At 34.8% G+C, this 27,032-nt stretch overlaps 1 protein-coding gene across 7 annotated transcripts in view; it reads right to left on the bottom strand.

The window, feature by feature from the left end:
* Window positions 1–1,248: 1,248 nt before the first annotated feature.
* The window catches only part of Slc4a4 (solute carrier family 4 member 4), a 335,973-nt gene continuing 310,189 nt past the window's right edge, over window positions 1,249–27,032 (bottom strand). For 4 of the 7 annotated variants that reach the window (XM_048785765.1, XM_048785761.1, XM_048785762.1 and 1 more), the window contains 7 exons: window positions 25,982–26,160; window positions 24,794–24,866; window positions 17,099–17,167; window positions 14,384–14,557; window positions 12,172–12,333; window positions 6,178–6,257; window positions 1,249–5,467 (listed from right to left, as the gene is read on the bottom strand). In XM_048785765.1, coding sequence (XP_048641722.1) covers window positions 5,362–5,467; window positions 6,178–6,257; window positions 12,172–12,333; window positions 14,384–14,557; window positions 17,099–17,167; window positions 24,794–24,866; window positions 25,982–26,160 — 843 coding nt within the window. In that variant the 3' untranslated portion in view covers window positions 1,249–5,361. Of the gene's footprint in view, window positions 5,468–6,177; window positions 6,258–8,511; window positions 8,609–12,171; window positions 12,334–14,383; window positions 14,558–17,098; window positions 17,168–24,793; window positions 24,867–25,981; window positions 26,161–27,032 lie in introns of all 7 variants that reach the window. The other 3 variants (XM_048785764.1, XM_048785763.1, XM_048785767.1) reach the window with 1 other exon arrangement.

Below are 27,032 nucleotides of genomic sequence, written 5' to 3'. Positions count from 1 at the left end.
CACCCTTGCACAATGCTGCCACAACATTACTCAGAAAATACATCTTCAAGGATACCTGCCCAGAAACTGTCTGTTCAACTTCAGACTGGTGTTACCTCGTTACTAATCTTATGGCAAAGGATTCTTGTTTCAAAATATCTTATATAAGCTTCTTCATTTTTCCTTTCTAAAACTCCCTCTTACATCAACTTCTTTAAATACACTCATAGTTTACAATGGCACACATATTCCTTCTGTATTGCTATATTATTCTCCAAAAAAGTATCATTCTTTGAAGAATTTCTTTGTTATTTGGGTTGACAATAATTTACTAAATATAAGTTGATCCTGATTTGTTGACTCAATAATTGTTACCCATGATAATACATAATGAATTCTTTGTGGGTAGGTTAAAAAATAATCAAAAATTTCCTTATTATGATCTATCTTTAGTGTGGCTTCTTCTGCTGCTTCTTCCAGTTCCATGGTGAAATCCACATTCTGTTCTCTGCTGCCCATTCTCACCACCACTAGTAGTAGTACCCAAAGGCTCAAAGCTATTGTCTCTACTTTGGGTTTCCAAGTTGCTTAAGCCAAAGGCCCTTCCTCATTTTTTGTCCAGTGTAACTTTTTCCAATGTAACTTTTACTACCATCAATGGACATTTATCCTGTCTGCCATTTGCTCCACCCACCACCAGCACCACTCTGATTTTAACTTGGCTGCAGTGTAGTTCCGTAGGGAATCATAAATATCAGATGGAAGCCTGGGTAGGCCCAGTAAAGGGGCCATCCTGAGATTTTGTTCATTTGAGTAATTATTTTCTAATAAGTGCTTAAGCTTAGCAGTGTTTTGTTTACTTGGAAGAGTGAGTATATGCATCATCCTAGACTATATGCATCATCCTAGACTCAAGAAGATGGTATTTTACATTTCACTAAGTTTATAAAAGAAACAGTGAAAATATTTCTACTCCATCAAATAGTTCCTATTATTCTTAGTTTGACATTTTTTTCTTACTTTGAACCCTTGCATGAGAGCAGTTCATTAACATTTAAACAGGTAATTCTTAACAATCTCATATAATTTGGACACTTACTTTATCCTTCAGCCTGAATGGATTAAAGAAATCTGAGGGGGGGAGGTGGTGAGGGCTCTGACTTACTCATCTTTATACTCATCTCTGCAACACCGCAAAGAACAAAATAATAGTCATTGGACAATTAGTCGAAGAGTTGAAGAGTTAAAGAGAAGCACTTGACACTCATAAATGCATAAAGTTACTTTATTTTAAGTATACATTTAATTTTGAAAAATATAAATGCTAAAATATCTCATCTTCTTCATCTCATAATTCCATAAAAGTCACAATAGAAAGCTTCATAAAACTGTAAAATACTATAATGTTATAGGAATTTTAGGTTTTATATTGGAAAAAATTATTAGTAATATATTGAAATGTTTTCTGTTCTTATCATTTTGTTCCACCATGTTGATCAACTTCATTTAAAATAAAAAGATGCATCATTTCTCCAAAGTTAATAAAGACTTGAGAGAATAAAAATAAGAATATCTGAAAGTGCGTATTGATCTGAAAAGTAATGTGTACAGATATGTACCAGCCATGAAAACGGCTAAAAAGAGGCAACTACTCATTCTTTTCACATTGTAGGACTGGGACAAAGTTACTTCTGGCTCTAAAAGTTTCACTGGGTAACTTTAGCCCTGAGTTGCAATATTTGCCTAGGAAAACAAAATTCAGGAGTTTTGTATGTACCCATAGAGCACAACAATATGAGCCAGCAAATGAGATATATCCAAACCTCTGGTCAAAACACAACTTGATTGATGAGTATATGTTACAAAAGGTTTCTTTTTGTTTGTTTTTTTGTTTTTTGTTTTGGGGGGCTACAATGAAGTTCAATGAAATCATAATCTGAAAATTCATGAAGCTCTTCAGAAAGTGAAGTGCTGCTATTTTTAAAAATTGTATTTAGCCACTTGGTGCCACTGGGCTTCATGCTTATCCTGTGAGAGCAGATGTGAAATATCATGGAATATAAATAAGAAAATCTCAAGTTCCTGCACCAAAATCATTAAGTGGTATGAAAAGGATTGAAGAAAGCTTTGTCCCATCCCTAAACAATGTCAACCTCTGTAATACAACTCAAATGGTTTTGTTTTTTAAAGAGAGTCAGCAGTCAATACATTTCAAGTACTTCAACACAGTTAAAAATAAAAGAACCAAAAATTCGGAAGACAATCATTCTCTGTACGAAACACCAATATATAGCGGATAAAAGATTTGCTCTGTGTGTGTTGCTGCACGTGCTTTAAATACACACAAATTGAATTGTGGACAGCAGACAAATTTTTCCCCCGATTCTTTCAGGTTGGGACTGAGGAGGGAGGTGTTTGTCTTCTGGCTTTTTCAAATCAGTTAAGTCCCTCCACAGACCCACCCCTCAATCTTGACTGGGAGAAGGGGCAGGAACAATGCTGCCCACAGCACACAAAATAAACAGGATTCCAAGCAATTGTTACCAATAGTAGAGAGAATGACTTTTCTCAAGGAAAACAGTGTCTCCAAGATATTCTCTCAATGTAAACCAGAGGCAACTATTCACTCCTTTGATTGACAGACTCTTGGTCTAATCATCTCTTCCCTCAGTTTCTAAATTCACAGGACTCTTGGTTCATAACTTAGAATGTGTTTAGTCATTACTTCTAGAAACATGAATCTAAATTCACATGAGGGAGAAAAGAAGTATTTCATAAAATATTTACTGTTGGACGTGTGTCCAGTTTACATAGAGACAAAAACCATCCAAAAATCTGGTTAGTTCTTAGGCAATGAGTAAATTCAGTTAGAATACAGAAAACCTGGGGGCTCACAGGGACCTCGGGTTCTGTTTACTAGTGTGGTAACTACCTCAGTTCCTCTTAACTTGATGACCTATAAAAACCTTTGACACAAACTGGTCCTTGCATTAGATGTAAGATGCTGTTTTGTGTTCACATCATGAATACCAACCCTCTGACCAGTCACAAAATAAGTGGGCTCCTCAGTGGGACTATAGATAGTTTTTCCCTCTACAATGATGAGTTAAGTTGCTTTGATGCACAATGAGAAAAAAATATCATTACATCTAGAACTTCTATAAAAATAAACAGGTGTGCCTTTAATTTGCCATTATAAGGGTTAGGCTGAATTTACTATGCAGCTTTTAAACATGTTATGGGTAAGGCTTCTTACATAGTTTTAACTTAGGATAACAGAAAACTAAAAAATATAGAATCATCATTTTAGGGTTAGCTCTAAATACAAACATAATGCCAAAATATAACCTTTGAAGTTCTAACACAATAAAATGTGATTTGCCACTGTGATTTCAATGAAAAATATTAGGATAATTTATGTCCATTTGTATAAAATTAAAAGGTTTAAGATGACCAGATACTACAAAAGTAACATCTAACTCAGGATAATAAATTTTTTATAATGAAAATTTCAAAAGGGCAGGATTAAAATTTAATTAATATAGGAATGAGTGGGGGTCAATAAATGCATATTATGAAACCCAAATAAGAGGTTTCATTCTGCTTCTTGTACTCCTCCAAAAACTTGGTATGGTGAGGATATGTCACAATCATGGTTATAGGAATCCAAAAGTACGAAGTCAACCATGTAAAATGTCCTTTTCAAAATACATTCAATATATAATGTAACATTGAAAATACTACCTGTAAACACCATGTTCAATTTGATTAATAAAGGTCTGATTTTCAATATGGTACTTTGAAACACAAATAGGTATGATGTGCATATATATGTACACATTCTAAGTGTCCCAATCACAAAGAATAATTTCTTTGCATCCCCAATGAATGTGTGCATTATTATAGTATGTATACATCAAATTATCTCTATAGACTTATCTGTATTCCTATAATACTTTATAGGTATGTAAATGGGCTGTTAATATTCTTATGGATTTTTTATTATAAACATGGGCTGCTATATGACTAATGTCTGGGTAATAACATATGCTTACCCTATTTGCATAATGGCAAGTTTCATGGACCGTCCTGGTGAATTTTTCATAGGTGGTTTGGATTTTATGAAAACCGACACAAGAGATTTGATAACATTGCCCTTTGTCTACTGTCACGCTTTCTTTTTCTAACTTTGCACGTATATGCACCAGCCACACACAGAGCACATACACAAACACACAAATATTTCAGAATTTAAAAATGCCTAACAATACTGCATAGGACATTGACATGGTAATACAATCAGCATCCATGCCCATATGCTACCATTATCAGGAAGGATATCAGTTACCCCTTGTGTAAGAATTTCTCTCCTTTCCTCAAGCTCCTTCATTGAACAGTTAAATTTCTTTTAAAGAAAGGGGAAAATGGATGCTTAGAAACATGGTGTTTTTATCTGATCTAGCCTTCTGGCTTACCTTAGAGATTGTGTGTGTGTGTGTGTGTGTGTGTGTGTAAAAATCACATTATATACAATACAATTTTTACAGAAAGCCTGGCAGCTACAAATAAGAGGTAGAACTACTCAAAACTATGTTTCCTGCTGCAGGAAAAATTCATTTTCTTTACAGTAATTAAAAAAAAGTTTAAAAAATTGACAAAAAATAAGTTGCAGGTTAGGCCCCATAATTTAAACAACAAAATCTAGGAAGAAAAATATTCTTCAGTGTACTCAACAGATAAGTTCATTAAAGGGTTAAAAAAAGTTGCATAGGAAAAAGGGACATTCCAACACTTGCTACAATGATGGCAATGGTTTCTCTATAGGGAGTAAAGTACCTTTAGTTTGTCTTCTTTTGATAACTCTAAGATTAGGGTTTATAAGCAAGAGCAAGTTAGAATAGCAGCACTTTTTCCAGTCCTGGGGAGCTCTATAAGCAAGAAGGGACTCTGTCTGGAGGGCAGGGTTTGTTCTACCAGACAAAGACAAGCCAGTAAGCACAGCTCCAAAGCTAAAGTTTTAAGTTCCTTCAATATTTTAATAAAAGTTGTTATAAAATCTTAATACTTTTGACCTCTGCTTAATAAAGGAAAAGGACAGGATCTGTGCATGTCTTGAGTGACAGGAATTAGGATGTCAGAGGACACATCTAAAACATAAGAACAAAAGGGAGATTCCCCAGATGCTGTTTTTAGGGAATGGTGCACTATTGTCTTGATTTAACCTATGCAAGAGAGAAGCAGAGAGAAGTGTTGTATTATTTGGCCAGTGACCAAAAACTGAAATAAAACAAAAATTTAAAAATAAACAAACAGATAAAAGGTGGGTGGGGAATAAAAGGAACATTAACAACAAAACTGTCAATTCTAAGAGAGACGAACGGATTACAATGTAGTTTCTGTTCCCTTGCTCCTCCAGAAATAATCATTGTCTTCAGGCTCAAGTTCTATTCTAATTTGAGGCACAACTTTTACTGGAGTTCTAGGAGGACTAAAGAAGAAAAAAGAAAGAAAAGAAATAGTAAGTCAGTCTGATTTTCTCTATCATCTGTCAAATATTTTTTAATCATACAGAATTCAAACATGTCAACCTTCATTCTCTTTAATCCTCATCTCCTCCTTGCATATTAAAAACAGATATTTTTTTGTTAATGGGATCAATGTGCCAATAGAGTTAAGAAATCCAAATAAAACTTTACAAGATCTTGATATCTATATTTTAAAAAACCACATACCAAAGGACAAAATGAGGAAGTACCAAGAGGGTAATATATCCGAAATTAAAGGACAATAAGACTAATATGCTGAAAATATTCAGAGCTTCCAATCTTTTGAGAATCCACAGTTGGACCTGTCATCTCCAGAGCCTTGTTAGAGGGAAGGAAACAACTGGATGAGAGATGCCAGGAAATGTCAGTTACCCTTAAATCAGTCAGGACCCTGAAATTATAAGAGCTAATATTGATCCTGGACTTTAACTTAATGATACTGAAAGATTCCATTATTTCTAAGAGTAAGCAGGTCTCTTAGAGGTCTTTCTACTAGTAAAAGCTGGGATAAGTTTTGGTTCTTGGGTAATTTATGTGAGATAAATCAGAGAGAGGAAAGAGAACAGGGAGTTCTGCCAATAACCTGCCATTGACTGCATGTCTGTGGGGTAATCGTCACACAAACACAGCAAAACACTGGACTCTCCTTTACCTTGGCATACCGAGTGACTGAAAGAAAGGAATTTTATCAGCATGATGTGTGGCGTTCGAGGAATGTTGAGGATCTTTCTCCTGGAAAGAAAAACACATTTTAAATCAAAAGTAATAGAACTGTGTGAATGTGAAAAATTGGAGTGAAAATTAAAATCTTCATAAAAATTGATGCATTTTTCATAACTGGAAAGAGGAAGTGAGATAAATTTAGAGAATTCCAATAAACAATATACCAAACTAAGTCTCAATCTCTTCCTTTCCTCCACATAGGCTTTCTGGGAAGGATCACTGCTGTCATTATGATAAGAAAAGCATGAGGGGAATCATTTCTGTAAGGTGACAGCATCTTATGAATGTCTGATGCTTGCCCTGGAATTTCCTTCCATCTTCAACATTCACTATTTTCTCTAGCTGTTACTTGGCATACGGTGGGGCTGGGGGAGGGATTCTTGAAGTACTTAGAAAGCAATTCAGCTTTTGTTCTTTCATGGTGTATTTTGCTCAGGTAAACTTCCAATATCACTATCAACTTTCAGTTTATACTCTTGTAGGGTTTTTGAGAGGATGAAGAACAACTGGCACACAAAATTTAACAAAAATTTGAAATTCTGTCTGGTGATTTTTCTTTCTTTTTTTAGTATTTAGAAGGGGCTATGCCAATTAAGATGCCAACCAAAGACAAACACACTACACACATGTATGTTTGTCTTCCTATGACATTAATTTCCTAGAAATGAAAAATGAACTCAGAACATGGTTTGGGAAGCTTCAAATAAGAAAGAAAATTCTTAATGAAATCCCATTGATAAGAGTGAGCAGAAAATTAGCCTTAGTTACAAAATATAGTTACAAGTTGGAAAACAAAAGTAAGACTGTTTTAATTCTTTGTTCTTTAAACCTAGGGTGATGGCCAACCTCCAAGATAGTTTGCAATGATCCCTATCATCTCCTGGTATTTATGTACTTGTGTAATTCCTTCTGCATTGCAACAGAGTTGGTCTATATGACCAAAAGAAAATGGCAGAAGTGGTGGTTTGTCACTTCTGAGATTTGATTATAAAAGATTACAGCTTCTATCTTGGTTTTTTTCTTCTGTCAGTGGCTCTGGGGGAAGCCATATCACATATAGCTCTATGGACATGCCCACAGGTTGAAGAACTGAAACTTCCTGTCACAAGCCTTGGGAATGAGCTTGGAAGCAGATCCCTAGCTGCAATCAAGCCTCCAGAGACTCAGTCCCAGCAGACAGTTTGGTAAGCAATCTCTTGAAAGCCCCTGAGCTAGAATTACCAAATGGGCTGCTCCTAAATTTCTGGGTGTCAGAAACTGTGTGAGAAAATACAAGTTTTTTGTATTAAGCTGCTAAGTTATATGGTAATTTGTTACTCAGCAATTGGTAACTAATACACCCAAATTTTATGAACTGTCATTCATTTCAAACTCTTTTTGGTATTGCTAACCTTCTACTGAAGTTGAAGTTGCATTATTAACTATTAAAAGTGTCTCAACTGTCTCTTTTCCTGTAACAGATCAACAAACTCTGAAGTGTATCTGGATCTAAAAGAATGCATTTTCTTCAAATGAGAACTAAAAGTGGAAAGCAATACAGAGGCAACTACTACTTGCTATTGCAAAAGCTTCAGATATTCACTAATGTCTTCATAGAGTGGCCTGTTAACCCAATTACAAAAGAAAAGATGACATGTCACAAATCATCACACTGTAGCCACCAGGCTATCACCACTGGAAGATCAGAGCAGTTACAAAGATGATTTTGAAATAGCAGAAGAGGAATAAAGAAATCAGGAAATCAGGAAGAAAAAGAGTTGTGCTAATGTTTTATGATTGCCAATTTAATTGAAAATAGCAATTTTGCCAAATTCTAAATATTAACAACTAATTCATTAATCATTGAGAGGTCCAAGATGTAATTTATTTTGAGAAGATTTGGTCATTGGTTGAAACCTAAGGAAGACAAACAGTAACAGACAGTGATGTAGTACTATAAGCTGCAACTCTAAATATCAGTGGGAAATAAAAATAAAAATCAATTAAAAACATGGTTATATGTTTAGCAACTGGAAAAAAAATGATGATGCCTTGGGGAAGAGAGAAGATTACCAAATGAAAACTTAAAGGTTATGGATAAAAGGAAGAAGTTAAGAGTCAAGTTTAGGGAATGTAAAAGTAATGTTTTATAAGAATTAAGTATAAATATTCATATAAAAAAGAAAGACAGAGGGGAAGTGAATGTAGATGACATCTCTAAAATATTTTCTCTGCAGGTGTAAATCATACTCAAGCAAGCATGCAAGAGGTTAGTTCTACTCACTGTCGGAAGGTTTGCTATCACTTAGGAAAGGCTGCTGTTCCATGATGTCCATTGGGATTTTAATACTGGGAACCTTTTCTGAGTATGGGCAGTCAGACTGTGAAAAGAATGTATAACTGTTTTTAGAATGTTTTTATTACTCAGCCCTTCCTATCTCCCAGTATTGATCAAACGTATCATATTATCATTTCATTGTACTAAGAAAAAAGGTTTTAGATATAATTATTTCCAGTCTGCTAACTTTTCAAATTCAACATCATCTTTCTAATCCATATCTGTTTTCCTCTCTTCTGGAGTTAATGGGATTGAATCCACTAAAACTAAAACAGACCAAATAGAGATTACTAGAACTTAGTTGTAAAGCTTTCCATAGCTAGATTCCCAATCATCAAACTTGGGTTGTTATGTGTGTAGAGCAAATGCCACTGTGAAAACAGATTAAATCTAGGAAATTTCTTGAACTATAATATGTTTTCAAAATTCTTGCATCTTTATGTTTCTCTGTATCCAGGAAAATCATGTCCTACATTTCCTTCCACATCAAGTAAGACTTGTTGAACATCTACTATCAAGAAGCCTACTACATAGACTCAGCTATAAACCTACTTTCTTTACTTTAATACTCCATCAGATACTATTTTACAATGAAAGCTTCATTTTAAGTGGCATGCACCAAAGATATTTGAAAACATAAGCATAACATGACAAAATAAAACAAAAGGAAGTGTCTATTATGGTTAGACACAGAAAGAATCATAACCAGAATAATTATCATAATCAAATAGCTAGCCATGTGGATGCTGAAAGAACAGGCCACCTGGTCCAAACTATCACAGATTACTATAGGATTACCACTTTAAAAAATTCACCATATTGAATTCAAGTCTATGGTTGGAGTGAAATATCCAATTCATCTCTTAAGTCTAAGCACCAAGGAGACAATCTTTAGTTGAAATTTTAATAAATGAGAACTCAGAGTCAAAATACAAAGAAATTTTAACAAAAAACCTACTGCCTATTATGAAAATTACTTTATGATGAATTTACAAAGGGTAATGACCCATAATATTCTTTCAGAGAGCTAAGACAATATCCTTAAGTTAACAAAAAAAGAAAAAAATAATTAAGATGGCATACACATCTTCACCTATGACAATGTCAAGAATGGTAAGTCTTATTTCAGGCACTTCCCAAAATAATGGGACTTATAGAGGGACAGGTTGGCAAGCAACACAGTCTATCAGGCAGATTAAGAAATGACTATAAGTGGTTCAAAGCTTTGACAAGCCACTACAATTCATTAGCAGTAGTACTGTAACTCTCTCATGTCCAATGTGGTTCCCTGTATCCATGGATCCTACACCACATGATGGTGAGGTGAACATGAGGAGACTCACCCTCCAAATCCATAGCCCTCAAAAAATGGGCTCAACATGGAGAATTTATTACACAAATGTATTCTAAATTGCCTGGTTGGGCTCACTGTCTAGAAACAAATATATATATTTGTTGTTCATTTGCTTTGATAGGGGTGGGGCAGAGAAGAAGAAGAGGAAAAGAGATAAATATCAAACACCATTATTAAGATATCTGTTGAAAATACGGAGCTTAAAAGTGATAAATATTAATACAACAATAGCATTATTGTGATTTGTTGAAAACCATATCTAAGAATTGTAAGAGCACCATAGGAGCCCATTTAGAGCAGTAAATCTAAAACATTCCCCAAAGTTGATATTTCATTTTCCCCCTTAAAAAACATCAGAGAAGAGGATTATATAATATTAGTTCATACATTTATAATGTATAATGAATATTAAGTTTGGTATCCATGGACATAAACTGAGGTACCTATTCTAAAAATTCAAGATAAAATACTGCTTTAATCATTGTAATATTTCAGACAACCTTTCTTCTTTTTTTTTCATCTTGAATGGTCCAGAAATTCATTTCAAGTTCTGAATTCTTGTCAATGTGTAAGCATATCATTTTTCTTCATACCGCATGTTAATCTTTGTTGTAATTTAAACACATTCTCTTTTTCTGCTATCATTGGAAACAGAAAATCTATATAACTGCTCTCATTTAAGATAGATGATGACAGTCACAAAAGCTCCCTCAGACTCTTTTTCTCTTTAGCTAAATGGGCCTTGTATGTTTAGCCTTTTCTTATTGGATCAATTTATCTGAAATCCAATTCTGTCTGTTGCTTTCCTTCACTGTACTATTTCCAAGTTCTACAAAAAGAATACAATCAGACAGATTGATCAACTAGAATAAGCCGAGAGGCACAGATTAAATTTTAGATTTGCCACTTATGGCTGCTCATTTGAAAAAAAAAAAAAGATTCAAATATCTATGTCAAAGCACCATGTTGTACTCTTTAAATGTATACAATTTTGTAAGTAGTGCCTCAACAAAGCTGAAAAAACTTAACATTTGAAATTTTAGAATGACTTTTTTAGAAGTATTTTCTCAGTCTAAATTTTCTTATCTGCAAAATGGGAACAAAAATATACACTTTAACAAAATGTTATGTCAATTTAGGATTAAGCATGCATGATCAAAGAAGCTAAAAATGAACTACATTTGCACTTTAGAATGTATAATGACACACAAAAACCATTTGTAATACTACTTGGTGTAAAAATCCAGAACAGATTTTTCACATGGAAAGTGTATATGTGTATGTTTATATATATATTTATTTATATATATATAAAAGTTTTTTTAGTTGTCAATGGGCCTTTCTTTTTGTTTACTTATATGCAGTGCTGAGAATCAAACCCAGTGCCTCACACACACAAGGCAAGTGCTCTACCACTGAGCCATCACCCCAGCCCCATCACATGGAAAATATATTTTAGCAATCCTTTCAAAAGGCTACTAGGATAAGCTGTGTGAGCTCACATGTGTGTGTGTGTGCATTAAAACAAATCCAAGCTTTTCTCTTGGCATTGATTACAGATCTCTAGCAGGGCATCAGTACTTCTGTGAAATAGTCTGCTAAAGAAAAATAAATGGTCAATAATTTCATTTCTTTACTTAATCATCTAATTATAGGAGGACCACTGGATTATGACATTGACCACTATAATTAGGTTAAAAAAAAAAAAAGACCTCAAACTCCAATTCTCTTTCCTTTTTTTTTTTGACAGATGTAATGCCAAATCAGTTTAGCATAAATACACTGCTGGTATAATACAACAGCATAAGACTGGGGTTGAGAGCTACTCAAATAGATATATAGATTATGGAAGGCAGAAATTACAGTATCTGTCCACATTAGACTTAAAATGACACAATTGTGATATTATCTCATGTATATATCCTGGATTATCAATAACAAACCAAATATATTTCACAGCATTACTAAGCAACTTCCCTGTTATCTATTAGATTGGAGTTCTTTAAATATTTGAGTTTTTTAGGAAGGCATTATATCATTATTAATGTATTATAGTTACAGAAATTCTATACAAAATATACAAAACCAAAGTGAGCAAATAAAGGGTAAATGAAAGTAAAATCAGTGATAGGTCACACAGCTAGATAAACATTCTTACAACTCAGCTCTCCCTTTCATATCAGGCATAAAAGTGTACATTTTTTTCACATTTGTTTTTTTAACCAGCTTTGGAATTTTGGAAAGCCCCTTACATCATCATTGTCGCTATCCAAACTTCCCTTCTTCTTTTTCTTTTTCTTCTCATCCTCCTTCTTTTTCTTGTCCTTTTCTGGAATGACATCATCAAGGAAGCTGAGGTCATGCTGGGAGAAGAGGTAGTCCATACCTTTTCTGACAGCTACGAGTGCCAGGATCTGGAACAGCAAATACAAAGAGCATAAAAGAAACCACGTCAGACATTGTCACAATGAGGACTGACACTGCAGCATGGCAGAGACCTACTTTGTATACTGTTGTTTTATGAAAGTCTCAGTTGAAACTCATGTTATTCCCTGCACGTATGATCACATTCAATTAGAATTTTTATGTGAAAGGAGAGTTTTTCAAAACCATTTCTTTCCATGTTAGATTTTTTAATAAAATAACTAAAAGTTTAAAAGAAAAATAAGCCTGTAGATGATTTCTAATTATGCAACACTTTAAAAATCATATGGGTTTATGAAAATCAAGAAAATGAGCATTACATATAGTACTCCAAGACATCTCTGATAAGGTAGTATTTGGGGATGCTTAGACCATATACTTACTGGACTACTTCAATCACCACCATCAACTAAATATTTACTATATGCCTGAAAACTGTGCCAAACTCTTAGGCAATATTATCTCATTTATTCTGTATAACAAACTTGAAAAGTAGATATTATTATCTCCATGTGACTGCTGATGAAACAGAAGCTCAGAGTCATTAAGTATGTTATCTGCAGCCACAAAACCATATAAAGGAAAAAGAAAGGGTCCCAGCTGCCTGCTGCTATCAAGTATTCTTGATGTTTGTGTCTTCAGTCTATGATTTGCTCTTGAAGACCAATCCCTTTTCCCTTCCTTTACTTTTGAAGGCACACTAAAGATATGTTTGCTCAACAGCACATTAGTATGCAGCAAGTTATAGGAGTCCTGGCTTGGCCTTAAATTAAACAGCTGTCTCTATCTACATCATGCTTTCTATATGTCGGTTTCTTCATTTTCTGGAGAAGTTACCACATCTGCCCTACTGTACTACAGGATTGCTTCACGACCAAATAAAAGCTCTGAAAAAACAAAGACACTTTATAAAGGTAAAGCACTTTCTCATTGTTATTCAGCACAAGCTGTAGTTTATAGGATATATTTTAAATTTATTGTGGCTTAACTTCGATTTATCCTGACTTAAGAAAACCTTAATAGGTAGGTAGATAATACTAATAGGTAAGTGGGAGTCAATTCTCATGCTTAATGTGTTTTACAATAAGTTAATGTAGTTTAAGGAAAAAATCACATAAGGAACCATTAAGAAAAAAATATGACTTAATATACCATTAATATTTCTTACCATTTTTTGCTGTGTCCCTTGGAGAAAATATATAAAATAAAATAATGATCTTGGCTAAAAGTAAGAGGAGTTTTACAAAAAATAATACAAAATGTGATAAATGTATGAAAATTGTTTCCAAAATTATGGGGGAGACAGAACTGAGGTGGCCTTGAAATCTGTTTTGTGTTATGTATGTGCACTTTTCTTTTTTTGGAAGAAATAGAGAGCTAGGAGAAGCTATAAATTCAGTAACGAGGCCAAAAACAGCCTTCATTCCTTCTTTCCCTTTTTAAATTTCTGATTCAGAGTGGAATGTTAGTTGCTTTACCTTGATTCTCATCATATCATGCCAAGGATAGGTAATCTACCCTTAAACTTGGCATGATGCAAACCACAAATACTTCAAACACTAAACTTCTCACTTCCTTTCTTCTAATGCACTATAGGATTTCTTACAAGTCCCCAAATATTTCTACTATTGAGACTTAAAAGTCCTTTACTCTTATTTAGATTGGGTCTATTAGAGAATATTTTGAAAATAACTAATGTGCACTGGTGTCTACTATGACTCAAGCTTTGTGCTATATATTTGATATTCATTATTGGTGCAAAGAACAATAATGCCACCCTTGTTTCACTGATGAGTTAATGGCAGCTCACAGAGGTTCACTGACCAGGGTTAATCTGAAATAGTATTTGAATTCAGGGGAGCCCAATTCATCCTAGACAGTCATAGACATAGGCAACTTAAATTACACTGATCAGAGTTATGAGGTCAAAGCTAGAAAATTTGAGAACCACACATTAGAAACATATGTGTGTTTCATATCACAATAACCACGTGATATCAGCATAACCTCATGGGAAGATTCAATCAAAGGATTGCCTACCATAACTGGAAAAATGATAGCAGCCACCGTTGACTTGAGGATCCAGAGCAGGGCCAGACATAACACCTGCAGGAAAGTGAATAGGTGGACACGGCGCAGGGGTACGTGACGCAGGTAGATAAAGTCAGGTTGATGCTTCAAGGGCATCAGAAGCAGCTTCAGACGATCCATGAACTGGAGAGGAAAGGGCAAGAGAGTCCAACTGCATTACTTCAAGGGGCGATTCATACAGTCATTTCTGCTATGCTTAAGTAACCAGTAGTGATTTATATTTAGGCAAACAACATCCTTTGCAATGTCCTTTTGGAAGGACAAGGTACTTGTTAGGGAGTGCAGAAATTTAGTCTAGCATAGTCAAACCCTAGTATGAGTCTTCTCAATTTTGTTATTATTTGGAGGAATGTTATGCAGATACATGAGATAAAGTGCCACCAAAGAATAAAGTCACAGAGAAAATCATAAATTCTAGATGCTCATCTCCAAGTTTTCTATTTTCTACTAAGTCTCAGGAGAGAGGGTTTTGTGTCCATTTAAATAATGATATACTAAAGGAAGATATCTGACTCATACATCTTACTCTGCTTCACTTGTCCTTCCTGAAAGAAAAAGGGATAATACTATTCATCGCATATATATATTTCAAGGATATTTTAAAGATATAAAGAAAGTATACAACTTAAAAATGGGAATGTATTAATATTTCCATAAATTCAACATTACTTATCTATGGTATAGCTTGACTAGTATATCCAGCAATGCATTACCATTTCTTTCAAGAGAAAAGCCACACAAACATTACAGTAGGTTTCAAGACAGAGACAACTAGATACTTGAATCTAAGGGAAGTTAGCACACAGATATTAAAATGATTGAGCATCTATGTGCCAGCTGCTGCACTTCAAAAAGGAACTGCTGAGTTGACATTGACAGCGATGGTGAACAGGATGGTATTTACGAAGCCATCACAGGGTCTTGCAATGGAAAAGGCTGATTAATCATTGCTGAACTGAAATTATGTTGCATAAACTCAGAAATAATATCTTTTTTTTCTGGAGAAAAAGAAGTGCAAAAGTAAACCACACTATCACAGACAATCTTCTCTGCAGTGATTTCCCTTTCGAAAGGGTTTTCCTTCTTCCTTTAAAGCTATTTTCGACTGATAGAGCCCCTCTCATTTATGAAGATTGGGTTACAAAACTTTTTTGCTAAATCCACCTTGCCAAAAGGGTCTAAAAGAGACAGAATCAAGAGAAAGTAAGGAAAGGTGAAAGGGCATTAGAGGCAACAGCACTGCAGAAGTTAGCACTAGCTGTCCCTTTAGCCTGTTTCTTCCATCATCATGATGTGGTTGATTCTTTAATTAACATGTACTGAGCTCCAACCATCAGTAAAGCTTCTAGAACACACAGAATCTAATTGAAGTCCTAGATCATGTCATTAAGGGCAAACAAAAATAAGAACCATCAGCTCAAGGTCATAGTGGGTTCATATTTTTCTATTTAGGGAAATAAAGAATACTTACAATGACACATTAAAAATACAATATTTTTACAAATTTATAGTCTAAAAGTTGCATGAGCTCAAATAATCTCACATTTACATTCAACTTGCACAGTCTATGAGACCCACTTTGTATTCTGTAACAAATATCCCAGCGGTAAAGAAACTCTCACTCAATGGTTCTAAACAGGGAAAAGTAAAGTAGCCTTTTCTCTTTGAGGGGGGCCTGGCCACTTGCCCAGCTCTATCTGACTTTAAAACCAAGTTAATCTAAATTCAATAAATGAAAGCAAGGACTATTTTGAAGTTCAAATAAATTCTTATGATGTTCACAGAACATGCAGTCTTTTCCCATTAAAACATTACTGACTGCTAAATAAGGCTGCAATTAACAAGGTGCCAGAAAGCAGTAGCAGAACTTCCAGTTTCCTGGTGCCAATTAAATTAAACCTCAATTGAAAAACAAAGTCCCTAATAAATTTTTTCCTAATGATTTTTTTTTTTTTTTTTTTTTTAAGGAGATTGGGGCTGGAGAGGTAGCTCATGGTAGAGTGTTTGCCAAGCATACCCAAGGATCTGGGTTCAACTCCAAGCACTGCAAAAAAAAAAAAAAAANAAAAAAAAAAAAAAAAAAAAAAAAAAGGAGAAGGAGGAGGAGGAGGAGGAGGAGGAGAAACAATATAACAAAAGAGGGTTTGGTTTTACCAAAGTTGTGACAACAGCAGTACATAAACCACATTGACTTTAATCATTTATTAGTGCAAAACTTCTGATCACCAAGTTCAGCCATGTGAAATGCAGATGAATAAAGAATAGCTTATTCTTGGTAGAGTCTACAAGTAGATCAACTCCACTGAAGAACACCCTGAAAAAGTTAGATGCCCTTAAAAGGAAGGGGGAAGGAAGAAAAGGGAAGAGAGAAAAAAGAAAGGAAAAGAAAGACTATATCTCACTCCCTAGTCAAATAACTTTTAGTAGCCTGCTTCAAAAATGGGTATTTATGATGATGTTTGTTAACACCAGCTAACTTTGTTGACTAAGTCAGAAACAAAAAGCAGGTGAAAGGTGGATAAAGTAGAAAATAAATATAATTTATTTAAATAATTTTTAAAACTCAACTATTCATGATTAATGCTTGTTTTTGAAGATCCAATACTAGCCCATTATTACTACAAGAATTGCACTACTTAACTCCAATTGCAACACAACACTTACCTGCACACCATTAAGTGAGGCCACCCCCATGTACAGGAATACACCATACAGTACTGGCATAGGAATAAACTGAGAAGGAAAAAATGGATAAAGGTTAAAAACAACAATAACATAAACACTAGAAGGAATAATTTAAATAAAAAGGCTCAAAGACAGGATATTGTAACATAGTGACTTCTAATAAGTGTTCTTTCTTCTCTGTGGATAAACTTCTACACTCTTTGTACTAGAAATAAATGAAGGATGATGAAGGGGACTTTCAACTTTCATTTAATGTGTATGTGTTTTTAATGAGCATATGTGACCTTAATAATAATTTCTTTAATTAATGGTGGCGGGAAAGAGTTTGGTTTTCCTTTGTCTTTAAAAGCAGTAGACTATGCAACCCAGATGCTTGCAAGGACTATGAGGTAGAAACAGGGAGCAAGTGGCCTCACTCTGGAGACCAAGATCCTTCCATAACATCACACTCTGCTGATTTTTTTCCTGTACAATTTTTGCTAAATGGTATCAACTTGGTGGGTAAATGCCTCTTTCAATAAAATAAACATCAAACAACTGTCCCTTTCTTCTCAGGAATATTAAGAGGATGAACTAATGAGAACATGGCTTAAAAGGAGTGTGGAACATCTGGAAGCAATTAATTACACGCATGGATTAATACCCATCTTTTAGAATTCAATTAATACATCTTCATGCATTGTTCAGCAAAAAATCTTTTACATTAATACAAAGTGTTTTAATAATGAGAAATTCTAATGTGAAATCTGTACATTTCACCTCTTCCTAGACCTGCGAAATGTGAACACATCAAGCATGATTCTGATTCTGGGAAGGCTTTTCTCAGGACAACAAAAGGTTGTCAACATGAGATTCTGAAAAGAAGTTCAAGCAATTTCAGGATTTTTCAAAGCTAAAATATTAAAACCGCAAGTCAATTAAGGCCAGTCTTACCAAATGCATACAAAGGAAGCGACTGTAATCAGAAAACATGGAATGGCTGTAGAGTAATTTTTGAAGAACTACTGCATGTATTAAGTGAAGCATAATTTCATAATTTCTAGCAGCCTCTTTCCAGTAGCTGGGAACTGAATCCAGGGACATGCAAACATTGCTCTTTCTTTCTCTCCAGTGCTGGGGATTGATCTCACAACCTTTCACATTCTAGGCAAGCACTTTACTAATGAGTCCCTCCCCACTCTAGCCCTAGCATCCTTTCTTGTGACTGTCTAGTGAAGTTCTGTCTCAAGAGATCCTTAAGCCACCATTAGAGAACTAGTGAATACTAAAACAGGTCATGACAATCTTTGTTACTGGTTAGTTGTAGAATGGTTGAATTTCTATGGAATAAATATTTATTTCTATAAAATAGCAAATGCTTCTTTTTAAAAGGATTGACAATTTTAACATAACTAATCTTGATCTTGAGCTCAGAAAAGAAAACAAAAACAATGACCTGAAATGCTGAAGGGGGTGGGAAAGACGTGCTGATGAGGGGAAGCCAGGCTGCTGTCATACCCAGCAGTCACCACAGAGAGGTGGACATAGCACATTCAAGTCACCCAAGCTGGCACACAAGCCTCTATTCTTTTAGAATGGGAGTGTTTCCATCCCTTACAATTCTGCATACATTTACCAAAAATAAATAAATAAATAACAGAGACCACTTTATTGCTTTAACTCATTTTTAAAGAATCTTCCATTTTCCTTAGAATATGATGATTTCTCTATTATTTCACTTTTAATTTTGAGAGGAAGGGAAGAAAAACAAAAGGGGAAAAGGGAAAAATAGTTCATTCATGAAAAACTAGTTAGAATTCTTAGGGTAGTTACTTTTTAATCCTGGTAAATCACTTTTCTAGCATGAGTAAAAAGTATCTCCAAGAGTCCATTCCTGGCCTAAACTTCACTCCTAACCTGAACTTAGCTAAATATTTTCTCTACTGTGGTTCAACATCAAAAGGAAGGAAAATTGTGTCTTGGATTTTATGTCTGTTCCCTCTGAATTTGTAATCATAATTATAATTTATAATTATAGATATGATCAAATTTATCACAAAATAAAATCAGAAGGTATCATTAACACATAATGACATGGATGTGGGCAGGAATATAGGTTTAGAAATAAATATTGTTTTGAAATACACTTTTGTTGGGAAGGAAAGCTATGAAGTAGATTTTTGGTCAACTTCAATATAATACAAATGTCTTATGAAATTTGTCATATTTTTACAATATCTTAATAAAAATGTGGCAGTATAGAACTCTTGATGGAACTTGACAGAATTATTGTGTTAGAAGATATTTTTTATTGAATTTGGTTCATGAGTTCACATAAGAAGGTCATTCTTGAAAAATTAATCATACTAGAATCCTTCATCACAAAAGGAAGGAAAAGAAGAATAAGTTTTTAATGTATGTGTGTGTTTTTAATGAGCATATATGATCTTAATAATTTCTTTAATTAATGGTGGCGGGAAAGAGTTTGCTTTTCCATTGGCTTTAAAAGCAGTAGACTATGCAACCCAGATGTTTGCAAGGACTATGAGGTAGAAACAGGGAGCAAGTGGTGTAACCCCACCTCTTAAGTTAAACCAGGATGACATGCATAGTAATAGGTATACATTTTTACAAAGATAGACAGGAGGACACAAAATATAAAAACACAAGGTACAATAGGATTATAGGCAAATCAAGAATTTCCAAGTGACAAAATTATGCAAAGAAAATGATATAATTAATCACACTCAGAAAGGCAATGGGAATAATTATAAAATAGTATTATATTTAATAAACATGAAGAATGAAAAATTAAGTTATTGATCCTATAACCAGATAGATTAGTAAACTGGAGATGAAGTCAAAGATTTAATATATTCAAATCATGTCATGTCAAATTTTCAATTTCTGGTAAATGTAGTTCTATACCTTTGATTTATTGATAGTGTTAGAACATTCTCAGAAAGAAAAATGTGAAAAGAGTAAGTTGGTTAATAAGGGGAGACTGTAGTTTTCTAACCCAGAATTCATGACAGGAGTAAGAGCAATGTAAGGGTCTGTGTGTGTGTAGAACCCAGAGTGAGACTCTGATAAAGAACATAGGTATAGAAGTCAGACTGACCTGGGTTTGATTTCTAGCTACTGTCTGTGTAACTCAGAAAAAATTATTAACTTCTCTTATCCTCAGTATCCTCATCTAGAAAGTGGCTATGATAGAGATTACATAGCAGAAAAGATCTATTCCAGGGCATGGTTCATAGTAGATACTCAATAAATGTGGTACTGATGTCATCGTTAACATGATCTTGACTGACAAAGTCAATGAGCCTGAAATTGCTAAGCACAGCTCTCACTGGAATCTGAGAGATAGGGGTGACTGGGAGCTAAGTAATGGGCCAGAAGGATGGCTGAAAGGTCACACCTGAAGCCCTGCTTTATTTAAACTTTACTACATTACCCTTTGAGTTCTAACAACCATCTTAAAAATATGTTATTAAAATAATATTATCAATCCCTTAAGCCTTAAAAAACCTTAAGTTGCTAAAGAAGGTGCTGACCTGCACCCTGGTCCCTAATAATTGAAGAAGCTGGAATGAGGCCTGACGAGGAGTTTGTGGAAATGCTGTGTTTTTTCTCCACATAGTATTAGAAATTGGATCAAAGAAGCTGGGGAAGATCATCTCATGGGAAATGATAGTGAACGAGTTCTGTGAGGACAAGTACCATGATTTATTTTAAAAAGTGACAAACCATGAGGGTTATGAGATTGGGCTTTGGTGTTCAGAACTGCCTAAGTTCAAATCTTGATTCTATCATTAAAAACTTTGTGACCCGGTAGTTTATTCATAAATTTTCCAATCTGCACAATAATTAGTAGTATCTTTTTTTTTTGGTGTTACTGGAGGACTAAATTTTAAAAATCTATGCTGAGCCCTTAATTCAATGATAAACTCAATAAACAGTAACTACTGTGGTCCCCATCATCATCACCATCACCATCATCATCTCTGTTGCCCTGGTACAGAGCACAGTATGACATATTATAGGGTCTGGACAAATATCTGCCAAGTACAAACTAAATGCTATCTTCCACACTTCAGAACACTAAACAAATCTTAAAGATAAATTTTGGCCACTCCTCATGTTAAAGATAAACTAATTCAAGCAAAAGCAACCGAAGTAGCAGTGAACTTCATTTGATCTTTATTTCTTGAAGCTTGCCAAAAAAAAATGGGAAAAGTAAGCTCAAGGAACTGCCTTTCATCTTTTCGCTGCCTTTAGTCTCCCTTCACTTCCCCATACAGAATACTAGCAGTTAAAAGGCAATATTTCCACTGCAGACACACAGCGGAAATCATTTAACCAGCCTGGGAAGCCAGTTATTCTTGCTTCCCAGCAGTTCTGCACTGAATCCATGGTGAGATTCAGCACTTTGAGGCATGAATGACTATAGCTGGCAATGGTCAAGGGGGTTTCTTCATGAACTTAAAGCTGGTGCACTATAATTCCTTACATTCTTCCACATAAAAGGCAGATTTCGGCACACAGATCAAAACAGAGGTCATAAACTTCATGTTCAAAGTAAGCTTGCATAAGCAGGTGGGGGATGGGGAGGGCAACCACCTATACTGCTTAATGCATGAGAGAAAATTGCTAAGCTCATCAGAGACCATTAAACTTGTGAGGGAAATAAGGAGTTGGGCAGGGAAGGGGTTCAGCCACTTCCTTTTGAAAAGTGAAAGTCACACATTTCTCTTGTTCTCGTTCATTTGATCTACCTTTCAAAGACAGACTATTAAGTAAAACTATTCTCTGAAGCTGTCACCTGCTTCTTTAAGAAACACAGTCACATGGAGGAAGGAAAAAGGTACCCTACTCAGAGGTAACCCCTAACACCACTTTTTGTGTGAATTCTGAGGTTAATTATTAATCGAGACTTTTCCTGAGTTCTAACTTAGGTTTTGGTTAAACTGTACCCTCAACAACTGCTTCTTCCTGTATTGACTTTTTAAATGACCTAACAAGAGACCTCTGATAAGTGCACATACCCACATACCTCCCCAAGCTTCAGTGCTAAGAAGAGCATGTGATCTGAAATTAGTTGAGTTTTTCCAGAGATATGAATCCTGAAGTAGAGAACAGCCTGACTTGCTCAAGTAAGAAATCTCAGTTGCCAATGCTTGACTATTTTGTCCTTGTGGTTTTTGAAGGTTTTCCTATATTTGTTGTAAACTACATTATAAATATGTTATAAGATATGTTGACAAAATGGTTTCACTTACCACATTTTTGACAAAACCCTACACGACAAAAATGCTTACTGAACTCCTGTTTTCACTGATTCTTACAATGATCTTTTGAATTAACCCAAAGTCACCAGATGAAAATAACACAACCATGGATACTAGTGGCAGAATGAGGGTGACCAATGCATGGACTATTTAAGCAAGGCCAAAGGAAAAGCAAGCTCATGTTCCCTGGTCCCTGCATTTCTCTCTTCTTTCTCTGCATTCTAATCTCATCTTATAGATGCTAAGGGGCTTTGCATATCAGGGGCAAAAGGAATCATTGTAAAGCACATTGTAAAGCAGCTTTAACTCCTCTACAGCCATATCTGGGTGCAGGGTGAGAAAATAGGAAGAGGCATTGTGAGTTCTGCAAATTTTCCTTAAAATAACAATTTACATAGTATCTATTCTCCAGGTCCCTTTAGAATCACACATGATTACTCAACAAACAGGACCTCCAGGATTAAAGCCAATTTACAAAATACACATTTTTTAAAAAGGACTTTAAAAATATCTGGCTTTCCTAATTAGGATTTTATACATATATAAATCATATAGAAATAAAAAGATAAAATGGGAGATTGGGTGGTGATGAGTAAATCTAGACTGATGGAAAATGTTTCTGTCTGTTTCCTTCATTGGTGACAAGGCACAAGCACTGGGTCTTATAAGCCCACTTTCTATAAGCCTGGAGAAATGTATTCAAAGGAGAGCCTCCCACAACCTAGGGTCCTAATTACCCACAATGAACTCTCTAAAGATGATCTCTCCAGATGAGGTCTCACTGCCTGGGAGGCAGAGCTGCCATTAGGTATTTCCACCAGTAGGTCTGCTGGTGTCTACAGGGGGACACAGGAACAGAATGCATTCTGTCTGGCAGAGGACTCAATGCTGTGAACCTGACCACACCTTCAAGCCTACTTTGTATTGTACCTTGCTTTGCATCGGCAAAAGTAACAGCAGATTTCCCTCTCTTTACAAAGAAGCTAAGTCCTTAGTCTTTTAAGGTCCTCTGTACATAACCAGAAATAATTTCTCTAAGTTTATTTTTAATCTTAGCTCCCCATGTGTTACCTGAGAAACAGGCATCTAGTCAGAAATTGATTCAATTAGACACCTGACATTGTGGAAACCAAGGACATAAGACGAATAATTAAATATTTAACAGTTTACAACGTATTTTGTATCCAATATATGCATTAGTCTAAACTCCCCAAAGGCAAAGATAGTCTTATAAATTTAGGTATTAGAATTCTACCTTCTTAAAATTCATCTGATTGGTTACTGACATAAAATTTGCTAATCTGAAAGAAATGAAGGTCTTTTATTTTCTCTATCTGTATACTTGTATATTGTTTGAATTCCTTAGAAGAATGTTCTACCAGTTATTTGTACAATTGAGAACTTTTTTAAAACCTTAAAATTTAAAGTTACTAAAAATTTTTAAATTTCAGGAAAAAAATTCAAAACATATTGTTACTAAAGATATTGTTGTCTATACTTATTAGATCTATGGCTGATTATAATGTTCTGTACTGTGGTATAAAGCATAAGATATAAATTATCATTAATTGGCATTGTTTCTATAATAGGAAAAAAATAAAAAGCTGTGTCATAAAAGAAAATTGGAAGATTTACAGGCAGGAATTTATTAACCTTCTTCTTTGGTCCTACTTCTGCTACTTCTGCTCTGAAGTAGGCTTTCATATATCAGTTTAAATTTATCTATGTAGGCAGATATCCATCCCCTCAATCAAAAATATGTGTGGACTCCTAACTTGATATAACAGCTTTTTCTTTTCTTCTTCTTCAAAAGTTCATTTCCATAGTTTTATAATTATGAATCAGTAAGTTTACCCTCATTTTCTTTGGAGAACCTAAATTAGGCCTTCTGATTCGAAGAAAATAGAAACACAACAATAATTAAGAATGGGAGAAAAACTGAAAATGACCATTCTGAACCACTCACAGCATCATATCCAGAAGTCTAATGGAGAGAAAGGAAAGGCTTTAGGTATAAGTAAATGGTAGTTATATAAGTACAAGTAAATGGGGGTTATGTAGGTACAAGTAAATGGGGGTTACGAAAGAAAGGATAGATAGGAAGACAGAGAGAGTAAAAATTGAGTATGTGTATGGATCAGTCAGGTTGAACTGTGTGAAACTGCCATTCTGATAGGTTAGAAAGTTTCAATATTGGTCATTTTATATAGTTCAACTGAATAACTGAAAAATACTGATTAACTGGAAATCAAGATAAGCTTTTTTTGGGGGGGAGGGGGGCTACCTGATCTCTGCTTCAGTGTTTTATAAAACTAATATGAACCTTGCAAATATTTTACTCTTCACATAGTCCAATTATCTGTCAGTGTTCTGAGAAGGAGGAAGAAGTATTTTACATATTTACCTTCAAGATGGGAGCCATAAAGACTGACAGACCAGTCAGAATGAACACAAGGGTTCCAGTGACTCTTTGTTCCCTGAAACCAAATCAAAAGATTACCAATCTACCTCTTGTTTTCATAAACATGCTCTTGTCTTTGCATCTTCAAAAAAAGACAACACATTGACCAAACTCATGTTCAGCAAATAGCAAAGATGTTGATATCATATAATTACCTAAAGGACATCATATGAGCTCAATACATCTATAAGAAATCTCTTAAGACTATTACAAAATGTGATTTGAATTCACAAAGAAAGAAATGATTCTGCTAAAGCTTTTTGCTCCTTTTAGAATCAAGAAAGAAAAATCACTTGCTCCTGGTCCATCAATTACTGGCCTCTTTGAAGCCCTTATTTTTTAAACAACTTGTCCTCTTGTGTAATTACACCTTCTTTCATAGGAGACAGATATTACATTGTCCCACATTCTAATTAACAAACAGCTCAGGGAAATTTCATGAGTGCAATAAATCACACCAGTTTAATTTCTAAATCTACAACAACAAAAGTACTTTTTAACCAATATGATTCTCATCCAACACTCCCCTCCCCCACTCCATCCCCAAGAAAGAATCACCCACTGTTGAGGCGTGGGAAATGATGGCTCTGTGGTGTGAGCTATCCACCCAGGCACTTATGAGCATGGTTTGCTGCAAAAAGCATCCAACAGAGTATAAAGGTCTTCTACTACCACTCTTCATGGCTACCTGAATTGAACAGCTGGAAGTCAAAGTTTCTCAGTGCTTTTGGGGACAGAAAATGAGTTGGAAAATAAAAATTCCTTTCCTTTATTGAATTTTAAAAATCATAAGTAGACACAAGCATTTGGGGGCCTTTACACACAACTGAGATTCAGTGAGTACTGCAGCACCTAAATCACCTGCATGTTGATAAAAAGAATGACTTGTTTGTGTTTTTATGCTTTTTCATTAATCAAAAGAAGTTTATATATCATAAGAAATTAACTAAAAAATCATTGAAAACTCCCTTTCTGATGAAAAGTTAATCCTTGCTAGAACAAAAATAAAATTATAAATAAATCAATCATCATCAGTTCTGTCTCCTCCAAATCTGCCCATTTCCTTTTGATTGACCCATAGATGTGTGCACAATGTCTTTTGTTGAGCCACTCTCCTCTGATTTAACACACCTCACTCCTAGAAACTTTGGTTGTTCTCCAGGTGCAGACGTCTCTGTCTCCATCTTCAAACTGTCGATGTGAGCAATGGAGATGACAGTAGCAGCCACATACCACGGAAGAGCCATGAAGGAGCACACCACCATGAGAATGGCCACCCAGAAGAGATCCAGGTGATACCCAGCTCCTTTCTGTAGAAAGAGATAACAAAATCACATGGAAAAACATTTGTATTTGCTATCTATTTGCATTACCAGATAGGAATTAAGATTACCAAAAGAAACTGATTCATTTTACTTGAGGAGAGTATCAACTTGAAGGGCAGCTCATTAAGGGAAGGAACTTTATCTTTCTTATAAAGGAAGTTCTCCTAGCAACTAAAACTAGCCACCTTCTACAACTGCCATAGCAGTAATCTCCTCTATTATAGCTTTGAATAATTGTTTAACTTAAAGATTTAAGTCACAGCTTCACTTAGTATTTGCTTAGATTTATGGATGATCATCGTGTTCTGTACTGTGGAATAAAGCATAAGATATAAATTATCACTAATTGGCATGGTTTCTATAATAGGAAAAAAGAATAAAAAGCTATGTCACAAAAGAAAATCAGAATTTTATATTCAGAAAATGGAGATATTGTGCCTACTTTGAAGAGTTAATAGTACTGTGCTATGAAGTACCAGCAGCAAAGCATCTTGTAGATACTTAAATGTAAGTAGCTGTTACACAGTAGGAGCTCAATAAATGGAGTTAGTAGCAGGACTGGTATTGGTTGTTGCTGTTCACAAAAGCATGACAGGCACCTTAAAAACAGGCATTTGGGGCCAACATATTCGTTCACCATCATTAGCAATTAGGGAAATGCAAATCAAAACTACTGTGGGATTTCATCTTAATCCAGTCAAAATGGCAGTCATCAAGAATACAAATAATAATGAATACTGGACAGGATGTAGAGAAAAAGGAACACTTTGACATTGCTGATGGGACATAAATTAGTACAATCAATATGGAAATCAGAATGGAGGCTTCTTAAAAGACTAGGCATGGAACCACCATAT

The sequence above is a fragment of the Marmota marmota genome, unplaced genomic scaffold (assembly GCF_001458135.2).
Source record: "Marmota marmota marmota unplaced genomic scaffold, marMar, whole genome shotgun sequence".
Classification (NCBI taxonomy): domain Eukaryota; kingdom Metazoa; phylum Chordata; class Mammalia; order Rodentia; family Sciuridae; genus Marmota; species Marmota marmota.
Note: the sequence above shows the minus strand (reverse complement) of the source record. Positions and strands in the feature narration are given on the sequence as shown.